Here is a 27,847-nt window from a genome sequence, read left to right as displayed (position 1 = left end):
TTTTGAGGCTCTGGCTAAAATACAGTAATCTGTTGAAGAGTTTCAGAAATAGCTGCTTATGGGGAAACCTTGTACTGTATTAAAAGAAGCAGCGCTTAATTCAGCGGTTTGAAACATTTGCTCTAGCATGCTCAAAACTGCCTGGAGGGATTTCTACAGTTTCTCTATTTCTACCGGGTTGCCTGGTTGGAATTCTGCTGCAGATCTTGCATGTTTCATGGCAATTGGGGATCCTCTGCTGTTTGTGGGATGCCCTCCTACTTCCTCTCCTAAATAGCTACCTTCATTTCCTTGTCCCCAGACTAGATGCAGATGGGACAAACATGTTTTATTCCTGCTTGCTCAGTTCATGCTTCCTGGTCTTCTGAATTGATTTTCCTTCCTCCCAGGGAAGGAGGATTTTCTGTCCCCAAAGAGCATAACAATCAACCTTTATTAATGGACATAGCTTTGGACAATCATATTCATGTCAAGAATAAATACAATATGAGGATTTATTTTGTCTGTTCAGTAAAATTGTTTAAGTACTAACCATCCATACAGTACCAGTGGTTTATGGAGCTGTAGTGGCTCATAGGTTTAATATAAAACTGTGTTATCCTATAGGCACATCGTCCTTTTTATTTTACTCAGGTAACTAGTAGATCTATTAAAAGGGTGGATAATTAAATTATTTTACTTTACCATATAGCATCAGAAATAATTAAAAATGCAAGCTATACAGCAATACTAGTAGAAAGTGGTCTCAGAGTTCATGTAAGATATAAAAATCTTTTGGCCCTAGTCATTAAGCTTGATTGTTTGTGTTTTTCTGACCATCCAGGTAATGGTGCCTGGGAGACAAAACACTCTTCTGCTTCAGCCTCTGCTGTCTGATACAGAATACAAAGTTACCATCACTCCCATCTATTCTGATGGGGAAGGAGTCAGTGTCTCAGCTCCTGGCAAAACTCGTAAGGACAAACTTTCTGCTTGTCTTTGGCCAGGATATGCATGAAGAAAGGCTTACTCTTCTGGCCTTTTTTCCTTGGCTGTAGTATAAATGTGGGCTTATTTTGCATGACTTATATGACTCAAGCTTTATATTAATCACAGTTCATTGATTTATAAACAATGAGTTGCTTCTAATTGACAAATTGCATTTTATATTCAAATACTGTGAGTTTGCAAAAACTCCTTGAAGTAATAAAGCTGGTAAGTCCTTGATAGATAGCCCACCAAGGACAAGCCAACTAATGCAGAAAATAAAGTAAACAATGCCTGCTGGGATAGTATCAAACCAACTATTGTACTGTTAGATTTTCTTTTGTGTGAGATCATTACTTCCTAAAGGCCATTAGAAATGCTGCTGAACTTTTTATAGAAGTGATTGCATTGTCTCTAGAGTTCTGACCAAGTACCAAAAGATTACTCAGCTGTAGCTTAAGTTCCCTCTCTACTGTATATTGGTAAAAAATCATCTCATTGTGCACTGCTAGTCATGATAGTATGATTTTATTGAATTACTCTCCTAATTTACATAATTTCTGCCTAAATTGAAGTGCTATTTGTGCAGACACTTAAATCACTTGTAAATCATTCCTTTGATTCTATTTGAAAGCTTAAAGTGTTCACAAGAGCATCATTTATACATTAAAATCTTTAGTGCACTTGGATTGAAAGAAACTATATAAATAAAAGATAATTATCTCTGAATTGTCTTAATGTTTTTACAAAAATGTAGGGACAAAGTTGAGAATCTGTTTGAAAATTCATTGTTTGTTGAACAAAGTTCATAATTAATCCTTGGTATAACTTGACATAACTTTCTTAAATATGTCAATATTAATCCACTGATGTAATGCCGAGGATGAATTTGAGTAAAGGCTTTCATCCTCGAAATTTTATCTGTAATTCTGAGAGTAGTGGGTATCGCACTATTTTCATGTGCATGTCTTGAGTTTTATGCATGTGCTTGTATGAGATAAACTTGTAAAAGCTCAGTTTGGTTTCCTTTTAGTACCCCTGTCTGCTCCTAGAAATTTACGTGTCTCAGATGAGTGGTACAACAGATTACGTATCAGTTGGGATCCCCCACCGTCACCAGCAATGGGTTACAGAATTGTCTACAAACCTATCAACAGTGAGTTTTTAAACTGATTTTTTTTTTTTGCCATTTGCTTTTGACTTTACAGTATCTTGACATCATCTTGTGCTGAATTTTGAACTTAAATCTAACAGTTGCGATTACAGCCTTGAAACTACTATTAACTTAGGTGTCTCAAGTTTTGAATATGAACGTTTCATAGTCACAGAATGATGCAGGTTGGAAGGGATCTCTGGAGATAATCTGGTCCAATTCCCTGATCAAAACAGGGCCAGCTTGGAACAGGTTTTGCTGGACCTTGTCCAGTCAAGTTTGTAATATCTCCAAGGATGGAGATTTCAAAACCTCTCTGAGCATCTGTTCCAGTTTTTGACTACCCTCACTGTGAAATTGTCTTGCCTAATAATCTAATTAAAATTACCCATGTTGCAAATTTTGTCTATTTTCTTTTACCATCTTCCTGTTTGCCTCAGAAGACATTCCGTCTCTGTCTTCTCTACACCCTCCCATTAGGTAGGTGTAGGCAGCAGTAAGATTTCCCCTTAGACGTCCCATCTTAAGGCTGATCGAACCCAACTTTTTCAGTCTGTCATTTTACCATGACTCTATTTATTTCAGAGACTACCTTTGCTCTTTTCCTGTTCCTCTCTTCTGTGTTCTCCTATTCGTCAACTTCCGCCCCCTTGCGATACAAAGTTTTACTTTCCTTGACTTTTACTCCCACTCTACACCTCCAAAATACTTGACATTTTGTTCATTGCCCTTCTGTCTGTGCTGCATCCTTGGCCCACCTGCACATTGCAGCTAGTCAAGGCACCCAAGCTCCTTCAAATTTCTTTAGAAAAACAAGGTCCTCTATTGAAAGCGAAACACAAATATGTGACCATTAAAGGACTAAAATACTGTCCAAAGACAATACTGTTGCCTGGTTTCTGAAGTGTATCCAGAACAACTGAGAGAGGTGACAAAGGAGCTGTTTGCAGTTCTGATTTGGGAAAGTTCTATTCTTTTCTATTTTCATTATCATTTTTGCAGAGTGTTAAATGATGCTGTTGTATAAGAACCCCTTAGGGACTGTATTGCTGGCTGGCATCTGCTGTCCCCCCCGTTGGTCCTGGCATACCACCAAACTGAAGAGATCTTTGGCTGCCTATTTAGGGCAGTAGTAAGTCACTGAAGCAGAACAAAAGGATCTTAACAGATGCCAGTGTCTAGCCCTGCCCTAATGAATCCCACTGCTGAGTTTCCCAAGTGTGTTGTGGCTTGCATCCATGCAAGGACTGAGCAGAGTGTCTTTGTTTTTGTGTATGGTGTAAAAAAAAAAAAGGCAAAAAAATAGCAGTAACTTTAGGAGCACGTGTAATTTTGGATGTGTCTTAAGATTTGTTTGAACTACCTGCTAATTCAATGGATGAGCAAATTATTTTCTAATTTATTTCATTTTTTGCAGTTCCTGGTCCTGCGTTGGAGACCTTTGTAGGGGATGATATTAATACCATTCTCATTCTAAATCTCTTCAGTGGAACAGAGTACAGTGTTAAAGTATTTGCTTCATACTCAACAGGCTTCAGTGATGCCCTAACAGGCGTAGCCAAAACCTGTAAGAATGATTTCATGCTGTTCAGATCTCTACAGACTGTTTTTCGCTATAACTATGGCTTTGTACAGCTCACTGAATAAATTTTCATGTGGAAGACTTTTCTTAGTTATGTGCAAATTTTTTTCCTGAAATGAAAGTCTCTTTTTTTATCAGACTATATCAGGCTTTAAAATAATCTGCTGGACGTTAGCAAGACAGGGGTCATAAAGCAGATGTTATTATTTATCAGCCAAACATATTTGCCTAGTAGTAGATATAAATCTCCTTAATGGAAAGTCTATTTACTCTTTTATTTTTTCTAGCTGCATATATATAATATGATTTAGTCTTTGTATATCTAAAGCTCAATTTTAAATTAGATTTTGACAGAAATATTGCTGAATTAATAATATTTTTATACTTATTTGTAGTAACTGAATTCTTAGCAGTGTTCATTATTTAGTCCTAACTAAATTGACTTAAGTTACAAACTTTTGGTCTAAAGATTCACTTTTTTTATTGCCTTCCTGTTTTGGATTTTCTTGACATAATTTTTTTAAGCAGCTTTTGAAATTATTTGTTAAAAACGAATTGGCATAAGTGTTTCACTATAATTATTTAGTAATTTTTTCTTGTATGTCTTAATTAGAGGTATAAATCTAATTTTTTGGTATTTGATTTTTCAGTGTACCTGGGTGTGACAGATTTGGATTCCTATCAAGTCCGTATGACTAGTCTCTGTGCTCAGTGGCAGCTTCACAGACATGCTACTGCATACAGGGTAGTTATAGAATCACTTGTGGGTAAGTTACTAAATCAGTTATTCAATATGCAGCTACAGCCTAACCCAGAGAACCAAATTGCATAAGTTGAGAAATTGTATGCAGTCAGACCTGTAGACTGGCTCCTGAAATACTGGAAGTGATGGACAGAAGAGAGTTGTGTACCCATGGATAGTTTCAGGAGTACAGAAGTAGCATTCCTGTCCTTTCATATCCAACAGATGTTGATAACTTGTCTTTTTTATGGAAGGGAGTTATGTCTATTAATAGAAGATAGTTTTTCACTGTTGTGAGGGACAGAAGATGGATAAAGGATGAACTGAATTTGTCTAAGATTGTAAATAAACCATCAGTGATAGCTCTGTAGAATTAGGATCAACTTGAGAGGAGGGTAGAAGGGTATGGAAAGCTCTGATTGAATCCAGACCATGCTCATAGGGTCGGAACAGCATCCAGTTTTGTCTGTTCTCATTCTGTTGATTGTTAATTATAGCTGGTAGTAATGTTACTCATCTGGATAAACATGAGATATTTTTATGTGCCAACACATGGTGTCTTGATGCTTTTAGCACTGACTGTGTAGAAGGTGAATTACCGCATCTTTTGTCTCACTGATTCTCAGGTGTAGCCAGAAGAGGTTGTGGAGAAGTCACTATTTGTGCAGACTAACTCTCTTATCCCCAGCAGACATAAGTGATCTTTTGAATGATGACAAATTAAAAGCTTGGATAACTTGAGGGTAGTGCAGTTAATAACATTTAATGAGATCTATCAAAGGTATAATGAAAAATAAAACTAATTTGGTTGCAAAAAAATAATGACTTTTCTGTGGAATGGCAAATGGATGGTGATACAGTTTATTTGAAGGCCTGAAATACAGACAAGCTGTTCAGAAAGCAGAAGTCTTGGCTGGCACGAGACAGAACAGATTTCCTTCTCATCTGGGAGCTAGCCAACATTCTGCTTTCATCATATAGAACTGCCAGAATTGTTTTAACTGAGTCAAAAGAGCCTACATGTGAGCAGAATGAGCTAAAGTGTGAACAATTGCTTCTTATTAACATCTATTATGAAGAGTTTTGATTGTCAGATTGGTTGTGTATCTTGTTCAGGCAGTGATCAATTATTTTTATACTAATGTAACACCTCCTGATAAGCATCAGGTGTTTTTTCCTTGGCAGTGAATGACTGTTTGGCACTTTTTGTAAATACTCTGTAAAATGTGAGATCAGTTGCTTGTATTTCACTTCTTTCTGCTACAGATTATGAATTGTGCTGAAGGTTTTCTTATTATTAAAATATGCTTTATGCTATTTCCAGTACTCAGGCTTTTTCCATTGTCAACACGTTTTCCAATTCAGAATTTAGCAGAATTAATTTTGGAACCCTGTAAATACTACTCCTTAACCAACTTGTTAAGTGGTTACTAGTGTAAGTTGGAATACAATATCTAGTTCAGTCTCTCTTGCGATTACTAAGCATGTTACAGAATCTGAGAACCAGAGGCATAGACAAAGGATGCCATAGAATTACATAATGTAACAATTCCTCATTAGCCTTTTGATAATTTAGGACCAGATCCAAAGCCCATTGAAGACAGTGTTAGTGATTTTTATTAATTTCAATGCAAGGGGTGAAAGTCATCTTTTGCCCTGCAGATGCCTGACACTCCTACTTAATATGAAGGATGAAATGTTACAGAGACCTCTGCACAGAGGTGAATTTCTAGAAATAAGGCAGCATGTAGTTTATTAATTTATGTCAACCACTTCCCCTTCATCTGCTGTCATGTCCCCTTCTTATTTCAGACTTAAATTACATTATTCAATAAAACAGTAAAGAAATGTTTTAGTGGTTTATTTTTTAATTCCAGATGGGAAAAAGCAAGAAGTAAATCTTGGTGGAGGGACACCTAGACATTGTTTCTTTGAGCTGATGCCTGGAACTGAATATAAAATCAGTGTTCATACACAGCTTCAGGAGATAGAGGGCCCTGCTGTAAGCATCATGGAGACAACATGTGAGTAAAATAGATCAGATTTCAGCCAGCAGTGATAATGCTTGATTGCTTCTCGTGTTTTGCCCTTTGCCCACAGATGTGCTATTCCTGTGCAGTTTTCTTTAGCTGAGTTTTTGATTTTTCAACTACTTTGTGATTCCTCCACAGAGCTGCAGGATTCTTACACTATTGCTGTGTATTACTTGTCAAGTCCCATTCACCAACTGTATTGGACTTCTTAATGAGAACGAAACAGGGAGGATGGTTTAGCTTTCTTCATAAAAAGTCCCACTAGGAGATACTCTGAAAATCTGTGACTTTGGGGAAAAAAAATGCAGAAAAATGAAGCAAACAGAGAAAGTTTTGTATCCTACAGGTCTTGTTATTTAGTAAAATTTCACCAATGTCTAATTTACTGTTAAATGGGACCTTGATACCCAGTCTACTTTTGTATTTTAAAACAAACAAACCAACCAACCCTTTTTTATTATTCTCAGTAACACAGGACAGGAGAAAATACCCCTCACAGCTGTTTATGAAGGCAAGATCCTGCTCTCATGAGTTCAAAATACTGCAAAACAAAATACAGGATGAACAGAGTGAATATTTTAACATTATATTTCTTTCTTCGAGCCCATTTTCAATCTCAGTGATACCCTTCTTCTCATACTATATTACTATACACCACAATGCAGTTACCCTGCTCTCAGGGTAGATAATGTTTATAATTTTCCTCTTTAACTGAACCCTCCCACACTTATGGTTTCACATAGGAAAAAATTGCACAGGTGCATGACTCCACTTCTCAGTTGTCCAGGGCTCATTCTCAGAGCAGTGGGGAACAAGCCAAACTTCTCCTGCCTTTTGGAGGGGGATGCATTTTGTGTGCTCTGCAGTTCAGGGAATTAGGAGACATAAGGAAGACACACCTTGGCCTACATGTCCATTTGAGAAAGATGGTTTGTGATGCAGACAAATTACTGTATCACCTCAGAAGAAAACACTCTTCAGGGTGACCTGTACCTCTCTGGTGCTTAGAGAGCAGCCTTTCAAGTCACCTTACTGCAGATCCTAGTCTGGTCCTAGTCCATCTGTGGTTGTGGAGGTCCTGGGCATTAGTTTCTTGTAGGTGTTTGTTTCAGAATCTTGGCCCTTTCTATCATTGAAGCCAATGGGAAAACCCACATCAGTCAGTCGCAGTGAGAGTCAACTTGGATGTAGACATGAGGCTTGTAACGAATCCTGTTTGCACTAACCTTTCCCAAAGACAGGTGCCTTTTCTGAAGTTGTCATATCTAACTCTATCCATTGTCTATAAATGTAACTTATATTTTATAACAAATAACAAGTACAGTCTTACTTGAAGGAATGATGTTCTGTCACCTGTGGCTTCTTACACTAATTGCATTGAAAAAAATCGGAAAAAATGCTCTTGAACAAAAATGGAAGCTTTTCCTCACGTACAGTTATGGAAGTCAACACATGTGCATGTTATTCTCTGAGAATTCAGCCAAGACTGTATCGAAAGGCACTAAACAGAGCTCTTGCATTCAGCAAAGCTGTCAATCAGTGATCATGTATTCAGCTAGGTTTCTGGGAGATTGTAATTCCAAAACTTATTTTCGGGATGATGAGACAGTTTTCAGAAACTCACTATATAGTAACCTTAGTAGAAGTTGCTGCAGGCACCAAAGCCACAATCCCGTAGAGTTGTGGTTGGAACTGCCTTTCTAGCTGGAAACATAACAAGATTGTCCACCCAATTCAGAAAAATCTTGATGAGGGCAGGTTGTGATCTGCTCTGAGTGTGGGCACTGGCTTGCTTTCGCACTGTCTCTTTGTATTTTGGATTGCAGGACTAATATCTTCTTCCTTCCAGGGTGGGTAGAGACCTACTTTCTCTGACTAAGGACTGGTTGTGGTCAGAAAGGAAAAGGGCGCTGACCTTTTACAAAATGAATTACAGATACTATGTCAAGAATACAGCTGTCACATGGTCTACTACACTGGGGAAACCCAAAAAGAGTCAGTTTCAGTAGCAGTTCAGTTGTACCATTCACACTGAAATGCAGCCGTTAATTGCTCTGTAATAGTACTATCTTTTTCAGGTGGTCAGTACAGGAGGACATTACATGCACACCCTCACCTATATTTCTCTCCAATTGCATAACTAGTTGATTAGAGATAATGAAATTTAAATGTGGAGATGAGTAGAAAATGCTGTGTTTAATATCGATAAAATATATTGATACTGGGCTTTCAAGCTTTTTTTAATCTTCCCTTGGTTTATTCTGCAGTACCATTTCCAACTCAACCGCCAACACTACCTTCAACACCACCCCCACCACCTACAATCCCTCCTGCAAAAGAAGGTAAGTGCTACATGTGTAGGTTTATAACAATTTTAAGGTGTTGATGCAATGTTTTTCTGCTTCTGACACTATTTTAGACCTGTGGGGATCAGATTTCAAGAAGGTTTTGCTACAGTGACACTGTTAAGGTAGCTGGCTTAAATTTAATGAGCCAAAAATCTGACATCATTATTGTTTTGTTGAAATCTGCAGAAAGGAGGGTTAATATGTGTGAGATTTTCTTTTTCCAGGACTCCTAAACCATACATATTTTGCACCTGAAGCAAACATCCTAGGGTAATTAAACTTCGAAAGCAGCATGATTTTTAAAAATATGTCTACTTTAGGTAATGAGAAAAGTGTTGGCCATGCTCAGTCTCTTCTCTATTTAAATGTAGGCTTCCTTCTATTTATCATTTGAACATGTAGTGTTTTGTACAGAGTCTCATAAATATTTCTGAGGGGAGCATTATTGTTGGAAACTGAGGGTCAAATCCGTCAGCTTGAAGTCAGTGGACCAAACTGACATATAGTAATTGAGAATTTAATCCAGAAGAACAGAAAAAAAAGACCGTGTGTGTGTGTGTTTTAGAAGTGCATAGCAGCAGATATTTTTTTTTTTAATCCAAGGAGTAATCAACAGAAAATGAGAAATAAGGGTATGTATCTTCCTGTCCCATTCTCTGGATTTAGATAAACATTTTTCTTCAAGATGAAATATGTTGAAAAACATAACTTTGCTTTGAGACTGTTTATTTCTGTTTATTTCTGACCCCAAGCCATAGACTTGGATTCTGTAGAGTGTTGAAGGTTGCCCGTTCCCATGAAAGAGTGAGCAACTTGTGTGAGCAAGTGTACAGCTCTGCAGGCCATTTTGTGTAAGAACATGCTGGAATAAGATGAGATGGGGGAAACCTGCGTTTCTCCTAAATAGTGCAGTTAAAGGCGGTGAGCATTAGGCACTACAGAGCTTAGGGTAACTTTTTGAATGGACTGGTTTCCCACTAGGAACCTCCACAGTCGAGATTCTCTCACCTTGCTTACTGTGTCATGCTAGGAATCTGGGATTGTCTAAGTTCATGTGTGACTTTACTTAACAACCTAAAGAAAAATAAAAATGGTTAGCCAGATTTTAAAGAACCATTATGGCCTTGAAGTGTATTCTGTGATAGGATCTGTCAGTGCAGACCATTCACCCCTTGCAGAGCTCAGCTGGTTCTACACCTGCACTGAAGTAAATGCCAGCAGGTCTGTTTGCTAAAGCATTATTAACTAACATTAAACAAGGGCTTTTCATGACAGTTGCATTTTCTTAAGTGATTTATGAGATTTCATGAGGAGTTGAGGCATTGCTCTAATTCCAAAATGCTTGCTTTTCTTTCTCAGTGTGCAAAGCAGCCAAAGCTGACCTAGCATTCCTGGTGGATGGGTCATGGAGTATTGGAGATGACAATTTCAATAAAATAATTAGCTTTCTCTATAGCACTGTTGGAGCTTTGGATAAGATTGGTCCTGATGGAACGCAGGTAATCAACATGTAGAGAGATGGAGGGCGCATGGACTTGACAGGGTATTTTAGACTAGCACCAGAAGTGAAATGAATCAAAAAGTAATTGACATAATTTCACAGTTCTTTTGAAAATATAAACTGCTTTAGGATGGCATTTTTTTTAATATCTTCTTTTATACACACCATATGGTGAAATTCATGGTATGAATTTTGCTACCATAAAGGCTAAATGTCATTTCAGTCTCTTCTAAATCATTCTAATGAGATTTAAGTTGTGTTAATGTGTTTAGTATTGATACTTACTGGGGTGTTTATTTCTAAATAAGCTAAAAAAGGCATTGATAAGGAAAATTAAAGGTTCATTTATTTAAAATCACATGCTCTACAGAATCTACAGTGCTTGAAATAAAACACAGTATTTACAATGATTATTCTATGTATGTATTTGTTTAGAGACATGCTTGAATCTGCTCCAGAAAATATTATTGGCAAATATATTACTGTTTTAAGTGTTACCTGTATAATATGCAGTTTGGGATAGCATTGAAAATTACTTTTAACTTGTCCAAACCCTGAAGAATGATCAGTTTTTACTGTTTCTTGCTGTACGGCTGTTTTCCCAGAATATAGTCTATGGTGCTTCAGAAACTTATGCACAAGCTTAAGCTTAAGCATGTGAATAGCTCCTTTTAAATCGGGGACACCACTTAGAGAATACGAAGTTCAATATATGTTTTGTGAGTTGTAGGTGTTTAGTCTATAGTGTTGAAACACAGGGCCTGGACTCATGCAGCATCATATTTGGGAGAGGCAATATTTCAGAATATGTTCTTGCATCTTTCTATTACTTGCTTCAGTTTTGCTCCCTATCTTAAGTTACTTATGTGCAGCTATTAATTTGTGGAGACTGAATGAAGTCCCTGCAGTTCTGTGTATGAGTAACTAACTGTACATGTGTGAGCAGCTGTAACTAGGATTTTGCTTTTGGGCTCGATTGAGAGTGCTTTTGCCAAAGTGGGTATTACTTTTCTCATCCTGTTTGCTGCAAAAGGAAACCAGAAAGTGTTAGGTGGTTGCCAAGACTGCAGAGAGTAAAATTAAACTTTATTTAGTGAAAGCGTCTTAAAAAGAAAAAAATTCTGACTTCAATTTAAGGATGAAGCAAAGTTACAAGATAAATCCTTGTTTTAAATGTGCTGATTCACTTACTTTTTGCTTATACACTGGGTGGTGCTTTAGTAATGAACACATCTTCTGTGTGCACAGGTGGCAATAATTCAGTTCAGTGATGATCCCAGGACGGAATTTAAATTGAATGCATACAAAACAAAAGAGACTCTTCTTGAAGCTATTCAGCAAATAGCCTACAAAGGAGGAAATACAAAAACAGGTGAGAAAAGTCATGATTATGATGCAGATTTTCTCCCTGCTACTCTCTGTGCAGTATTTCTTTCCCATTTGCTAACTGGTTTAATATATCAGTGCAAAAATAGTGAGAACATGGTATCTCCACACTGGAGGTGAAAAGTTGGACTTTGAAGTTGCAAAGTCTTCATAATCTGCAGTTTACACCCTTCACCTGCTACTGCTGGGTATTCATCCCTCTGACCAACAGTGATGCCAAGGATCAGGGAGGAAGAGGGAGAGGCAGCTATGCAGAAGTGAATGACTTTGGGGATTGTGGAAGGTGGAATGGGGAGTAATATGAAATCAGCCTGGCAAGTGGAAAAGTGAGAGGGGAAAGAAGGTGGGAGGGAGCTTGCAGAGCGTGTAGAAAACAGTGGACAGAGTAGAGGGTCTGTTTGGTTATAAGCCAGGACAGTTAAGCCTCAGTGGTATGTTTAAGACTAGGGAAGATGTCTGTTAACTAAATGTAGTTACATTTTAATTAATCCCTTAAGATAGCTCTCTGATGTGAAGAAATTAAAGATGAGCACTGAAAGGGTTAAAATCTGTTTTAGTTGGAAACCACATGTTTTATTATTCTTAGACTACACAGAAATTTCTTGCAGCTGTTGCATTGCCTCCAATCTCAGTAGTATCAAAATCAAACATTTTCTGCTTAGTCAAGAAAATGTTACAATGGCAATTTCAGTTGTTACCTGCACTGTGCCCTGCAATCCAGTAAGGTAAGATTTTGTTATCTCTAACCTGAACAGAATACCCTTTCCCACACTTGTCATGTTCTTGATCTTCACCTTCTGGATTGAAAAACGGATGGCTGAAGTCATCAAATTTTCAAAGGTTAGGGTCAAAATTAAACTTTTCTATATCTCTATTTTAGTAATTACAGAATGCACTAATTTACAGACTACTCAGGACCCAACAGATTTCTCTTTATATCGATGTCTAACATGATAGGAGAAGCCAATAGAAATTTGATTTATGTCACAGTGAAAGTATGTTGTCAATTTTTTCCGTTTCAGGCAAAGCCATTAAACACGCAAGAGAAGTCTTGTTTACTGGAGAGGCAGGCATGAGAAGGGGCATTCCAAAGGTTTTAGTTGTCATTACTGATGGGCGATCACAGGACGATGTGAACAAAGTCTCCAGAGAAATGCAACTAGATGGTAAAATGTGTAGTTTTAAGAACTATTCCCATTTCCTTTTTCTCATTAATTGTAACTATGTAAGTGTGGACATGAGGTAAGGGTAACTTTTGCTCCAGGGAGATTTCAAAGTTTAAAGAAAACAGACAGCAAATGCTGAGAAACTCAGAATATCACTAGGATATGGTTAGATTCTGGATTTTTTTTTTTTTTTTGTGATTAATGCTATAATTTTTCATTTTGGCAGCAGTGCTAAAACCATTTAGTAGTCAATGGAATTGCTCCCATGATGAAGAATTCAGGGGACATGATCCTGAGAATCTGGACTGTCATCTATGAAGTGTAGTCTTATGGTTACCAGCAAACTGAACGGTTTTGTTTTCTGTACAAGTGGTCCTTTGAAAATTCTTTCATATGTTCTTTTACTGGTTCTGATCTGCTCTCATGTTACACTAATTACCTTTAAGAATTTTTTTAAACCACCAATTTTAGAGCTTTAAGCAGCGACACAGTGTTGTGAGTCTAAGCATAAGAACTGGGTTAGTTGTTGTAGAAATGTCTGATACTGAGGTTTGTATCAAAACCCAAAGGGCACAGTGTGCCACGTGGAACAAAACTAAAGGATGGAAAGAAAAAGCTATCATCCTTTTAACGTGAGGAGAGGTAAGAAGAAATAACATTTGTGCTTTTTTATTTGCCTTTAGACTTTGGCAGCTATGAAGTTACCAGTGTATATTACTGATTGCTGAAACCCGGTGCAATCGTTGAGTTTGGCTGCCTGCTTGTATTATTGCTAGATGCTGAGTGCAGTGCCTTCATAGATAAAATCATATCGCAAAACAGTACAGCATGCATAACATATTTTAAGTAGCAGTCAAGAAAACCCCATATTTGTGATTAAATTGGAGTCTGTATCTAAGATGAACAAAAAATGCTCAACTGTCAGGTAAGACTTGCAGTTGCCTTATTAACTATTAGACTGGCAATGATCTCGAGAGGAGACGGCATATGTTGGGGGTTCAGTTGCTGACCCAAGGGATGTGTCACCTCGGACAAATTACTTTATCCCGTTTACTTTTGTGCGTGCTGTATGTTTAGGCTGCAGATAGGTTGGAGCAGGTACTGACTTGCATCTGTGATAGAGACTGGCATGAAGAGGTGCTGATCTTGGATGAGACATGAAGATGTTGTTACAGTATATTAAGTCAAAGTTTTGTTATGCTAAATGCTTCGCAGAATGTCATGAATGCCCTTGGGCCTCATTCAGACTTAAAGACAATATTGCTTGACTGGAGTAAATTTGGGACTGAGCCATGCAAGAACAGTATGTCCATTAACAATATTCAGCCTGATGTAGACAGTTTTTTTCTTTATCTTTTATGGAAAGGAAAACGTTGAAAAACTTTTAGCTAGTTTGCTGCTTCTCAAACATACAGGATACAATTCCTGTTTCATTTAAATCTTTGAAGTCAGGCTCAAATTTTGAAATATATTAATACAGAATATATAGAACAGATTCAACCAGTGCAGTTGAGTTACTGATGAATTGAAAATGCATGTATTTCAGTGTTCACTCATGAGGCAGCAGTGGCTTGAAAACTCTGATTAATATATGGCACAGAACAAAATCTGTAAAAGACCTACAGGAAATTAATTTCTGTTCTTTGTATTTATTAAATACTTGATACATGGATATTTTTGTGTGTAATACAGTATAGCATTAAATTTAAACATATGCTAAAACTTTAATCTACTGAGTAGTCTTATATGTCCTCAAGAAAACACTTAAGCTTCAGTTAACTGATTAAGCATAAATAACCAAAAGACATATCTCACAGAGAATGTATTACCTTTTATTTTAGATTACGTGCGTGAATTTTCTTGTGTTATAGGATAATAATAAAATTTCCACCTTTGTATTTAATCAAGAAAGCAACCAGTGCAAATACAGTTGTGTTCATATTGTATTTCCACTCTCTAAATGAATGACTCACAAGAGTGTTCTTTTTTGTTTTACAGGTTTCAGCTTTTTTGCTATTGGAATAGCTGATGCTGACTATTCAGAGTTAGTTAATATTGGCAGCAAGCCCAGTGAAAGACATGTCTTCTTTGTGGATGACTTTGATGCCTTTACAAAGATTGAAGATGAGCTGATCACTTTTGTTTGTGAAACTGCATCAGCAAGTTAGCCATTTTGACTTATACTTGCTTCTAAAATAAGTGCTAAATACTGGGGGGTTTGTAGCTATTAATTTTCTATTAAGAGGTATTCTTGATATTTTTAACATAATTTACTGGAGATATTATAACTCTAATGTTATTTCCATAAAAGATTAAGGAAATTAAGGTGTTGTGACTTCAAAATAATTAATGGTTGTTTGCCATAAAACCAGAATACAGCCACTGGTTGTCAAAAACTTATTTCACATGCCAAACATTGTTAATGGTTCAGAATTTAGTCATAAAAAGTTAATTATATTTTATTTTCTAGGCTACTTTAGCCATCTGTAAGAGTACAGTTAGCTACATTCATTATTGCTCAAATCACATGGTTAATTTAGTAATGGAGAGCTAGTCATTAATGTCTGTATTATCAGAGAAAGTAGAAGAGTTGTAGCCTAAGGAAAAGCATAAAACACCCCCAAACTCTTTGAAATCTATGAAAATGCCACACTTCAGACTCTTGATGAAAATGAAGGGAAAGACATTCTGGAACAACACCTAATGGTTAAAGGTCAATAATTCACATGCTTTTAGGTGTGCGCCCTCAATATGTTTCCTTATATATAAGCTAGAAAGTAGGCAGTGTATAGCTGATGAGTCCTTGTGCATAAGACTGTGAGTTATCATGGGACTGTGAACACAAATACGTTGCTTGTGTCCCATCAGTTCTTTGGTTTTGACCATAAACTCTACTTTTAATGGTAGAGAGAATTTTGAACATTGAGAATACTCAACAGTAGCATTTATTGGTCACTTGTGCTTGTATTCCAAAAGTGATCTCTGAATATGAGTATCCTGGGGTGCCATATTTGACACCTTGCCTCTAGGCTTATTGATTTCCCAGAGCATCTTTCCTGGAAGACATTAGTGTGCTTTCTTCCCTGCCAGAAGAAAAATACAAACCAGATTTACAGCTATTTAAAATGTGTGTACACATCTTAAGGACTGCGTGCGATTCTGGTCTCTGTTGCTCATGAAAGCTATTGTGGAGTTTGAAAAGGTACAGAGAATGCCAACTAAGGTAATTGAACTTGAGAGGGAGTTAGGCTGGAGAAGCTCACAAATAGAGAACTAGAGAGCATTTGGTTAAACCCCAGTATAAGACATACTTTTTTATGCAGCAGGCAGTGAATTTGTTGCCACAAAAGGTTGTGAAGGCAGGTTTATAGAAGGATTAGGCAAATTCATGGACAACAGGTCCATAAAAGGATATTATATGGAACACACAGGGATGTACCCTTTTAACATCTTTGCTACAACCCTCATGGATCCAGAGGAACATCAACTGAATGGAGTAGAAAGTGGCCAAGTTTGCATGCCCTTCCTAAACAGCATCTCCTTTTGCTACTGTTGGGGATAGAGTACTGGGCTGAGTGGATCATTGTTCTGACCCAGTGGGACATCTCTTGTATTCTTAAATTTATCTTTCCTTCTTTTCCAGCCTGCCCATTGGTAGTTAAAGACGGCAACAATTTTGCAGGTACAGTATTTTTGTGTTCATTTTTGTTCCTGATTTATGGAATCATTTTCATTACCTGATTTTTACAACATTAGGCAATAAATCTCCCTTTATACTAACAGCTGTTAAACAGATGGTGATATGAAACTCATCGATGCAACTGGCTCTGTCCTTTTTTTGTTTCCTGTAATGCAGTATTAATTTAAATTAATAGAATGTATATTTTGATACTTTCCAGGATTTAAAATGATGGAAATGTTTGGTTTGGTTGAAAAGGAGTTTTCAGCTGTGGAAGGGGTTTCAATGGAACCTGGTACATTTAATGTTTACCCGTGTTACAGACTGCACAAGGATGCCCTGGTATCTCAGCCTACCAAGTATGTATTAACATGTAAATATCCATAAAACACATGAAGATAATTATCCAGTGCAGGCAATTATTCATTTCAGGAACCAGTATTTTCATGTCAGAGGAGCAGAGACACTAGTGTATATCTACCTTATACTAATGAATGGGAAGAGTGTTTGGTGTCCTGAGTCCTCAATCAGTTTCATTCAAAAATAGCAGTTGTGGGTGAAAGTAGGTAAGCCCACTGGCTATTTTGCGTTTCCCACATGAGCCGTTTTCAGGCTTGTGCCAGTTTAGCACCTAGCAACTTCATGCAGGCATATGTCTGGGCAGATTCCAATATGTAGTACTTCATGAAAGGTGCCTCTGGAATGCAGGTTGGAAGTCTCATAGAGTGCAGAATGTCTTTGAAGCACAGGTCAGAATGAAAACCTGCTTTAGCTGTCCTCAGTCACTTTTACTTTAGTCGATGTCCATTCATTGATTACAAAGGAAGACTATCTCCTTATGCTGAAATGAGTCTGTGTGAACACCATCTCATACCTTCCTGGGAGGCAGGACATGGTTCAGTCACAAGGACTGTGTCCTGGGAAAAATATGGAGGAGGCAATGAAGAAACCTCCCATTGAACTTCTACAGTCATTCCTCAGAGAGGAAGTGATGGAAACTCTCCATTTCTTCTATGAACAGTGTGTATGTTGTGTTTGTTTCCTCTCATTCCTGTCTCCTGCTTTGTATTAAGTGCACTGGAGAAAAGCAGTGGCCCTGCTGGATTAAACATGGGAAGATGTAACAAAAAGTGTTCTTTAGCTGAGATAAATAAGAAAGAAAAACAGTGGGAAATTACTTCTAAGGTTCATATTAGATGTCATCAGGTCTTTTTGTGTGATTATCCTGTTGTGTTCCAGCTGGAGCAGGACTTCTTGGAGCTGTTTCCCATTCTCTGTGTTTAGTTTCCTTCTGGGTCTAGATGGACTGAAATTCCCAGGGGTTAGCATTTCTCACTTCTTTTTCCCTTTCTGCTTCTTTCTACTTGGACCTGCTGCATTTATATGCTCTTCTCTGGCTGCCCCCTCAGCCCAGTCTTACTGCTTCATTAGGCTTTCACTTCCTTTCATGGTTCAGAGAATACCTCTCTCTTCATGATCTACAGGTACGTCTGAATAATACCATTTGGTTTTGTCATCTCATCTGTGCACTGAATGCCATTGATGTGATTCTCCTGTTTGAGCTCTGTATCCCCAAACCTTGTCTTTGCCCCGCCCTGCTTATTGAATTTTCTTTCATTCTTTTTACAATGGGCATACTGTAAGGCTTTTTTCTTATACCTATTGAGTTCCCTCTCTCTTTTCTTTATGGGAAATGTGCAATGTAACATCACGTTTGATCATCTACAGACACTGTGCTGAATATATTGATTATATATCGCATTTAACTCCTTTTCTAGCATGATTCATATCTATACATCTTATATGTGCTGGAAACACTTTAGAAGGAATGGATCGTATTTGGGAAAAAGAAAAGAAATTTATTAAAAAAACTCCTCAGGCTTCTTTCAGATGCCTTTTCTTTGATTTTAAGGGATCAGGCTAATTAACATTTTCAAAATACAGTCAGTCATTTCAGACACTTGTCCAAATGTCCCACTTTGGGATTTGACAATGAAAGGTTAAATTAAATTGGAAGTACTAAATAAGAAATTTTAGGAAATGGCAGAAAATAACATACTACTTTATATCATAAACTTCCTCTCTCTTCTGCAAAAATTCTGGGAGAACAGATTGTATATCTGTATGTGTGATCTGTTTTCACTTTTTTATATATTGGCTTTGAAATATATAAACTACATTCCCTATAATTTATAAAGCTTCCTGTAACAGTCTCTGTCACTCCTAATTTTACATCCATGGTTTAATGACACAGGACATGTCTATTGAGATTGGGCTTCCAAGCAACTGCTATTTTCATTGTCTGTTAAACCAGATAATAGCAACAGTCTTGCAAGTGGCTACTGTTTTTTAAAAGCTTTTAATATAATTAATTTCAGCTTTACTTCAAACTGACCTCTGATTTGATCTTCAAATAAAAAAAAAATAATCAATAATTAAGGGCAATTTTGTAAATTTCAAGGGAAAAGATAACTTCTCCTTTCTTCATAAGTATTCTTTTGATAGTTATCAAGTTGAGTAGATTTTGCAAACACTTATTCATATTTCTTCTCAGTCTTGATTTCCAAAGAAATATACAGAGTAATAGGAAGCATGTTAAGTGAACATCTGGTGAGTAAATCATCAGATTTAACGTTTGTTTCAGTTTAAAAGACATTATTTCTCTTACAGGTATTTGCATCCTGAAGGTCTGCCTTCTGATTACACTATTACGTTTCTCTTCCGTATACTCCCCGACACACCTCAGGAACCATTTGCACTTTGGGAGATTTTAAATGAAGGATATGAACCACTGGTTGGAGTTATTTTAGATAGTATGTATTTTGTGTTTTATCAGTGACTTTAACTGTATGAACAATTCATTCTGTGCCTATATTTATTACTGCCAATGTTTTAATCTGCTGCCAGAACAACTACCTGAATGTGGAAGTTGATAGTCTCTGATGGATGTTTTTTAGATTTAATTTAACTGAGTTTAATTTGGGGTTAGAGTCAAATTTTGAGTACACTGCTCTAAACTGGGAGGAATGATACTGAAATCCAGAGAGCTGTACTAGATGTAAATTGATGTAAGGGAGCTACTCATTTACTTTTAAAATTTCCACTGCTCTGAATCTGGTTCTAATAGAATCTATCTTGATATATGCCAGTGGTACTGACAGTACGGTATACGTACTACCACTTACGTATTACCACATAGAGGCAATGCAGTCTGGCGGATAGCAGAGCTAGAGACATGAACTCTTGATGACTCTTTTCATTTCTACTTGATTTGACTTCCACAACTGTAAAACAGGGATTATAATTTTGAAGGTTTCCATATTTACTGTTGAAAAGATGTAGATACTATGATAGCTGTTCTTCATAGCTGTCAATTTTAAAAGAGATATATTAATACTTATCTTTCTATCTTTCCTAGAATTTTTTAGATATGTCACCTTAGGTGGGAATTAGGCATTTAGTTAGATGGAGGATCCATGCCTGCTTTTCTTGTCCAAGTGCCACAGAGAACTAGTGGGAGAGTAGGATCAGGGAGACATGGGTGAGGTAGACTCCCAACTGTTGGCCCATCCTTCCTGTCAAACCAGGAAAGAGCATTTTTCTGAGATAACTTGTTACTTCCGAGTCAGTATATCACTTATGAATGTGTTTTACTAACATTTGATATGACATCTTTGGTTGTCTTTGTTAAACACAAAATTGACTCTTTCAAATAATGTATCAGGCCTTTTCTTCCTCTAACACAGAGCCCTTATTTTCGTTCTCACACAGATGGTGGTAAAACTCTGACTTTCTTTAACTACGACTACAAAGGAGATTTTCAAACTGTGACTTTTGAAGGTCCTGAAATAAGAAAGATATTTTATGGGAGTTTTCATAAGGTTAGTAATGATAATAGGAAAAAAAAGCACTCTGAATAAAAGTTTTGGAGTTTTTCATGTTTTGAAATCTTTTTTCATGTTGTCAACCACTGCCAAAATAAATGCATTTTGCATATTCAGAACCATCTACCAAACTGTCTTAAGTCTCTTTGCAATATTGAATTAACATTAAACAATCATAGTTTTTATGATGAAGCTGATGTGATCAATTTTCATTTCATGCTTTGTGCCTGTAGTTTAGAGTTGACTAAAAATACTTGCCTTGAAAAGTAATTCAGAAATAAATCGGCTTTTTCTTTTAAGGTTTGGATTGGAAATGTCACTCAAAATGAAAAGAAAATGTCCAGCAAAAAAAAAATTATCCTTTTTTACTAGAGTTGTTATTTTTAAATATATTTTAAAGGCTATGACATGTTGAACTTCTCTTGGCTGTTAGAGAACTCGTAACATTCTTTCCGAAAGCAGATGAAGTAGTGCTGGGATTATAGCATGTATTTGTTGTGGAAGGTGCTTTTGTTGTTTGCTTTTATTCCTGATGTTCGTATGTTTCCTAAACAAAAAAAGGGGACTGTGGATTGAGGGGTAGTATTTACAGAGCTTAACTTTTCTGTACTTCCTTTTTAACTGATGGAGCAAGAAAGGGAAGGTAGGTCAGAGCTGGGTCTAATTCTGACTCTTTTAAGTTATGCTTTGGAGGAGTAGATGAGGCTTTAGCAAATTCTCCTTTTAAGCATTTTTCTGCATTTTGAATTATGATCCTTGCTATACATGTGTTTGAAAGGTGCAGGAGACCAAATTCATAGCAGGTTTTCAGTTACTTAGTTCAATCTGAGGCCAGAGCAAAGCAACTACAGGACTTCTTCCTGGCATTTTCTCACCTTGGGCTCTGATCTCCACATAGTGTCTGGTATAGAGAAGATAACTGCATTTCTACCACTCTTCATTTGCATCCCCCCCCAATTGTTCTTTCCTTTGCTTAACTGAGAGTTTGCTCATGACAGGACAATTGTGGCTAGGATTGTCCTTTCTGCTGGCAATGTCTTTGCTGCATCAGCGATGGATAAGAGAGTGTGAATGAAGGCAGAAGGAAGTAACTTTGTTGCTGTGCACGGCTTTTCTGTACTGCGTTTGATGTGGTTTGATTTTTTTCAGTGTAAAAACTTCACTATGAAAGGTTTTGCTGTGTGGTTAATGTGTAATTTACAGGTGAAATTCTACTGCTTAGCTTTGCCTTTTGCAAATGGCTATAGAGGATGTATTGGTGAAATCCAATGCTATATAGCAGGATCATACAAGACCCAGGAATTATGACTAACCACAGAAATCAAGGTTTTTTTGGGATCTGGGTGGTATATGAACATTGTGTCCACCTTTTGTCAGGCATAAATTATTTTCTTACTGAATAAATTATGTAAGGTGCCAGTTTGTATGCAGATGTTTCATAAGCAGAAAAATAAGCTGAATTCATTACACGTATTAGAATCGTAGAGTAATTCAGGTTGGAAGGGACCTCTAGAGGTCATCTAGATTATTTGCTATGGATTATTCTCTGCGTTTCATCAGCAAACATAGAGTTAGGAGCTGATTTCAAAAAATGTCCCCCTTTTCCCAGGAAATTAATCCTATATTATAAATTATAAATTATATCCTATATAATCCTATAGGATATATTATATCCTATATCCTATATTATATCCTATATGCTCCTTTGTATGTTAAAGCATCTTTTCTTTTGCGTAGTTGCATGTCGTTATCAGCAAGACTACGGCCAAAATAATTATTGACTGCAAGGAAGTGAGCGAAAAGACCATTAATGCAGCAGGAAATATTAGTTCTGATGGCATAGAAGTGCTGGGGAGAATGGTCAGATCCAGAGGACCAAGAGACAACTCTGCACCAGTGAGTAGAACAAGAACATTTTTAAAAAACATTTAAAATATCCTAAAAACAAGTGTTTGGGATCTTTGCAGTTAGTTTTAAGTTGAAGCAGCGTGAACTCATATTTGAAACAGTAAAGTTCCAGCATTTCAGAAATTCTGCAAAAGCTTGCAGTGGTTCTCAACTTGGGCAAAATCAATTTTTCATTATTTTAATAAATGAAATCACTAGACCATCATTGTTCAAATGTTATTCTCAAACGCATATGTGAACATGGTCGATACTTTCAGATATGACTTGTGTTCCAAACTTCGTTACATAGACTAATACAATGTATAACTCTTTTGCCTGGAATCATTTAAACTTTGTTTTGAGTGATAATTATTCCCCATGTCTCTTTTTCCCTCTTACTCTTTGTTTGCCCCATAGCTCATTGTCTGTTCATTAAATAATTGAACTGGTTTGACACAGACGGCCCCCAAAAGCCCCTGTCTTAGTATATCTAGTTCTTTTATAATATAAACTATTTTAAATGTGTAAGATCCTCCCCAAGATTAAGTACCCTCTCACTCCTCTGAAATTATTCTCCTAGAAGCAGTAATTGATCATTCTGTTCGCACGGCAACCTATGGGAGTCTTTCCATTTTGCTTCAGACGTCATTAAGAAGGTTTGTTTGGGTTTTTCAGGTAGATTTAGTTGCTGGAGAAGAATTGACAGTCTGGCGATGATCTTAGGAAGGCTTCTTTGCCATGCAGTACTGTTTGCTAATTTTCTTTGAACTTTCTTGATCCTAGAATGAGGTTAGCAGAGAATGTGAACCTTGAACTCAAGGCTTAATTTGAATAGGAATGAGGTTTCAAAAATGTATTTACTTGCTGCTATGTGGAAATACTCTTGTTCAGTAAAAAATAAGCCCTCAGAATATATCTGTGTACAAAAAAGAGCCTTTAGGGCTCAAACTTATGGATAATAATTATATGAAGCCTGTAAAGACAATTACACAGAGAAACCTTTGTAGTCACATTCCAATAGAAACGGAAAAAGGCAGACTTAGGAAATCTTGGAATTAGAGAAGTCTTTGTAAAGAAGTGGAAAGAAATGGTGTCTTTTGTTAGAACCCAGGAATCTATAAAAGATAAGTCAGACTGCCTACTCACTGAAAAATTCGGTTTTGTTCAAATGAACTGTAAAGCTGACGTAAGACTACAAATGTGTAGCTGAAGATGAAAATTCGTTAATCCATAGTACTGTTTAGCTGCCTTCAAGTATTACCACATATACCAAATTAGAAGCAGGTCAAGAAAGCACCCAAATGCCATTCTTTAAAGTCTCCATTCTGCACATTTTATTCATATTGAGTAGAACTTGTGTGAATAGTCACATGTAAGGCATGAATGAGTTTGTTTCCTCTACTCCAAAAATTAAAGGACATCAAAGGAAGCAAGATAGAGGTTCTTCTTGCAACAGGTAGCAGATCAGTGCAGCTCCTTGCCATAGAATTTTGTATAGAATTTTTTTTTTTATAGAATTTTATATAGATTGTAGGGAAGCCTGGACAAATGAATGACAGGGAAATATTGGTTGTTAACAAATCCGGGGTAGAAAAATTGCTGATCTGAAAGTCATTGGAACCTCGTAGACTGTAAGGTAGAAGTATGACTTACACCCTTGTGCTTCATTAGATATCACTTGTGCCACCATTGGAAATAGAATTCTGGGATTTAGTCTGTTTCAGTATCTTCATAGTGTTAAGAGGCTCATGAAGGCATGCATACAACAAAAATTTCTTTTTGTGAAACATTTTGAAAATTGTTTTCAATTGATATGAAAATTGGCGTTAGTTGATAGTTCTGAAAAGTTCTTTTTTCATCAGCTATATTTTCATGACATGCTTTAATCTTAGAGATGCTTATTACATAAGAACAGGCAGGCAGTTATTTTGGAATAAAATTGTGGATGTTTTGTTATGACTGTATTCACATGGAACAGTTTAACATTGTCAGAATGTTTTTAGTGTATTTTTTTATAAATTAATCCAGTGCAATCACCTGAATTTTGCAAAACATTTCAATTTTGAGGGAATATAATTGTATCAGAGTTTTTTTCCCATCGATGTATATGATGTTCAACAGTTCAATGAACAAGCAGAAATAGAGATACACAGGACAAAAAGGGGATTAGGCTAAAGGTGCCTAGCCCTATTAACATCCCTTAATAGTGAGGCGTCTCTGGATTAGACACTCCAGCCAGCTAGAGCGATGAAACCTGACTGTGACATGCAGCAAGTAATGTTGTTTATTCCTTCAGTGGGATTTAATGAAAAGTCCAACTTTAAAACATTGTTTATTTACAATTCACAAACCTTCTCTTTATTATGTTTCCTTTTATTTTAAATTTAACTTGTTTACCTCCATGTACATGTACTGTTAAAAAAGTAATGTGTGCTTTGGTCTGCTCTTGAGAGATCTTTGCAGAACTGTAGCCTGATCAGATGAGGACAGGCAGACTTTTCCATCTTACTGGTTCTGCTTGCAGGGATGGATATTTAGAAAGCAAAATCACTGTGAATACAAGAATTATGAATAAATGTTTAATGGTAGCAAAGAAAGCTTTGTTTAGTTATTTAGCTTGAGTCAGTGCAACCCACATAATATTTTAAAATGAGAATACCGAGTCATTCAACATTTGGACGGTGAATACAGCAATTCAGAGAATGTCTATTTGCTCTTTATTTTACACCAACATGCTTTATCACTATGGATCTCTAGATTGTCTAATCCAGAGAAAATGAATGGATATACACGCCTATGTAGTTCTGCATAAATTTAGCCAATACTGTCAACCTTCCATTGTTCAGGATAACAAAATAGCCCGGGATAGACTGGATTATGGAAAAAATGGTAATACGATTTACTTCTGTACCTAAGGTGTTTTCTGCACAACCAGCTCAAGTGCTGCTGCACTCCTTTTCTGGGATGTCTTATTTGCTTAAGTGTAGTATCATGCAAATGCCCAGGGTCATTTTGAGTCTCAGAGCAGTATGTTCATGTATGTTCATGTGCTACTGTGCTCAAGCTAATGAGTCCTCCCGGAATTAGTAGTTTTGGGATGTGTAGCAAAGAGGAATCTAAGTGGCTCCGCATGGAGGCAGTTTGCATTTGACATAGCCAGGGACACAGACTTGTTGGACTCAGGATAGACCTTTGTGGAGCCAACCCAAGGGTCCAGAAGCTGCCTTCATACTGCACTTCAGCTGTCTAAGGTGTTTAGCACAGAGCCAGCTCATGTGTGTCTGCATCTGTAGTACAGCATATCTACAAACCAGCTAATCTGCTGGCAGATAAGAAGAATTTCTATGTATATGAAAGTACTCCTTTGTTTAAAATGTAATAGTTGACTTATAAGAAAACAAATGAGGCAAAACCTAAGGTGCATGTATGTAGTTCATTTTAACAGCTTTAGAAGCAATGCAGTTTTAACAAAATCTTTAAATTCACTTCTCTGTCCTAGTGTTAAAATAAGGCCACTGAAAATAATAATGGGAGCAAAACCAAAGAGAGTTCTATCTCCAGCAGTTCCTCAAATTTTTTAACATGTGGGGTTACTTTAATAGGATGTTCTGTTCCATTCCCTTCTCTATTCAGTATGCACATAAATGAGGCATGGAAATAGTAACAGAAGAAAGCTTCATCTCTCTAGACCCATTTCTTCAATTCAAGGCTGTAAAGGAGACAATTGGTTTTACCGTTGAGTCTGATTTAGTATATTGTTTCTGAGTACCTGGCAGCCATTATTTCTACCAAATGTGCGTGTTCTTGTAGATTAAATTCTTGTCCAAACCATGTTCCCAGACCTGTGATGGGAATTTTCTTTTCTGTCCAGTGTTGTCATGTGTTGAGCAAGCTTTTCACCATCCTTAAACTTTCGTTGCCTGGTGATAATACAGATAAGAGGGCATATTCTAAAGTAAAATAAAACCGGAGAAAATGATAAATATTTGTGGCTCAGCTCCAGTGTAAGTAATAGACTACAGGAGACCTTGTCCCAGATAAAATCTGAGCACCAGACCAAGGGGTTAAGAGTAATTACTCAGTTTTGAGAAGCTGAGCTCTCTTTTGCCTGACTCTTGATGTCTCCTTTGCTAGAAAAAAGTATCAGAAGGCACCATTGGGTAAAATCAGGAATTTAATCAAGGAGGTGGGGATAATCCCAGAAATGCCTGCAGCATTTAACTTTGAACAGCTTGCTCAATCCTTGTAATGTCTGATAGTTCAGACAAGTTGTTTAGAACACAAGCCTTTGACCGTTTAAGTTAGCACATTTGTGGCTAGCTGCTCAAAGTCAATACCCTTTCCTCTGTCTAATCTGAGTCCTTGAATCAAGGTAGCTTTTCTGGCTGATGGCTCCATTTTGCACCAATCTTGCGACTAACAGTCATTTTGTACATCACCCTTGTTTTGAAACAGTTGCAGTTACAGATGTTTGACATTGTTTGTGCTACCTCATGGGCCAATCGGGACAAATGCTGTGAGCTTCCTGGCTTGGTAAGAAACCTTTCAATAACTATAGAATTTACCTTTTACTTTCCCCTTTGAGACAAATGTTTTAATGGAAATGGACAGTTAAAGAGTTTTCAAAAAAGCCCAAGTCTGCTTGGTTTACTTGTCCTATTGAAAGTCAATGTGATGTATGTTTCTAAATCAAGCAGGTGCTTTTGAGGCATCCACACGATACTATGTCTTAGATTCATAAAATTCTTAACTTCTGAATCAAAGTTTTGGACGTAATTCTTTGCTATCTTGATCTTTCCTTAGAGAGATGAGGAAAATTGTCCTGCTCTTCCTCATGCTTGTTCCTGTTCAGAAGCTAATAAGGGTCCCCTTGGACCTCCTGGACCACCGGTAAGGTTTTATTCAGGTTTGTAGTGAACTGTACCGCTGGCCACCTTTATTCCAAGACATGTGAATATACTGCCATTGTATAACTAATAAGGTTAAATTAGGGGTTTAAGTATTGGCAGAGATAAAATTACATTCAATTTTTAGCAAAGATGCCAAGTAATACGCTATAAAAAACCTTCTCACCCAATAAGTCAGTCAAACTTTTAATGGTTTAATCAAAACCTGAAGTGGTTAGGGTAATCTTTAGACCTTGAATCCTGTTATCTGTCTGTAGCATTAGTAGATATGTCATAGTTAGTGCCATTTATTTCTGAATTTTTAATCACCTGCTATCTGTCTACTGTAACACATGTGTATTAAATGTAGCTTGGAGTTTAGCTTTCTGAAATACTCAGTTTACATTATTCTTATGAATTAAGGATATGGGATATGACAATGCCACTTGTGTGATATTTTAAAGATGTGTAGATGTGGTGCTTAGGGACATGGTTTAGTGGTGGACTTGGCAGTGTTAGGTTAATGGTTGGACTTGATGATCTTAAAGGTCTTTTCCAACCTAAATGATTCTATGAAAGAAGACTTCTGTCTTAAAAGTCCTACCTAAGTACAGTATTTACTGGAAAGCAGAAC

The 27,847-nt window shown here is 36.9% G+C and overlaps 1 protein-coding gene across 2 annotated transcripts in view; it reads left to right on the top strand.

Moving 5' to 3' along the window:
* Window positions 1-27,847, top strand: part of COL14A1 (collagen type XIV alpha 1 chain) — a 125,650-nt gene that overhangs the window by 60,998 nt on the left and 36,805 nt on the right. For both annotated transcript variants that reach the window (XM_059815536.1, XM_059815534.1), the window contains exons 19-35: window positions 824-953; window positions 2,000-2,122; window positions 3,537-3,686; window positions 4,352-4,468; window positions 6,321-6,467; window positions 8,744-8,818; window positions 10,184-10,323; window positions 11,574-11,697; window positions 12,734-12,877; window positions 14,876-15,040; window positions 16,521-16,559; window positions 16,777-16,915; window positions 19,227-19,369; window positions 20,328-20,437; window positions 22,178-22,336; window positions 26,783-26,860; window positions 27,131-27,217. In XM_059815536.1, the coding sequence (XP_059671519.1) occupies window positions 824-953; window positions 2,000-2,122; window positions 3,537-3,686; window positions 4,352-4,468; window positions 6,321-6,467; window positions 8,744-8,818; window positions 10,184-10,323; window positions 11,574-11,697; window positions 12,734-12,877; window positions 14,876-15,040; window positions 16,521-16,559; window positions 16,777-16,915; window positions 19,227-19,369; window positions 20,328-20,437; window positions 22,178-22,336; window positions 26,783-26,860; window positions 27,131-27,217 (2,070 nt within the window). The remainder of the gene's footprint in view (window positions 1-823; window positions 954-1,999; window positions 2,123-3,536; window positions 3,687-4,351; window positions 4,469-6,320; window positions 6,468-8,743; window positions 8,819-10,183; window positions 10,324-11,573; window positions 11,698-12,733; window positions 12,878-14,875; window positions 15,041-16,520; window positions 16,560-16,776; window positions 16,916-19,226; window positions 19,370-20,327; window positions 20,438-22,177; window positions 22,337-26,782; window positions 26,861-27,130; window positions 27,218-27,847) is intronic.

The sequence above is a fragment of the Gavia stellata genome, chromosome 3, assembly GCF_030936135.1.
Source record: "Gavia stellata isolate bGavSte3 chromosome 3, bGavSte3.hap2, whole genome shotgun sequence".
Lineage (NCBI taxonomy): Eukaryota > Metazoa > Chordata > Aves > Gaviiformes > Gaviidae > Gavia > Gavia stellata.
The sequence above is the reverse complement of the archived record's forward strand: the minus strand, read 5'-3'. Positions and strand labels throughout refer to the sequence as shown.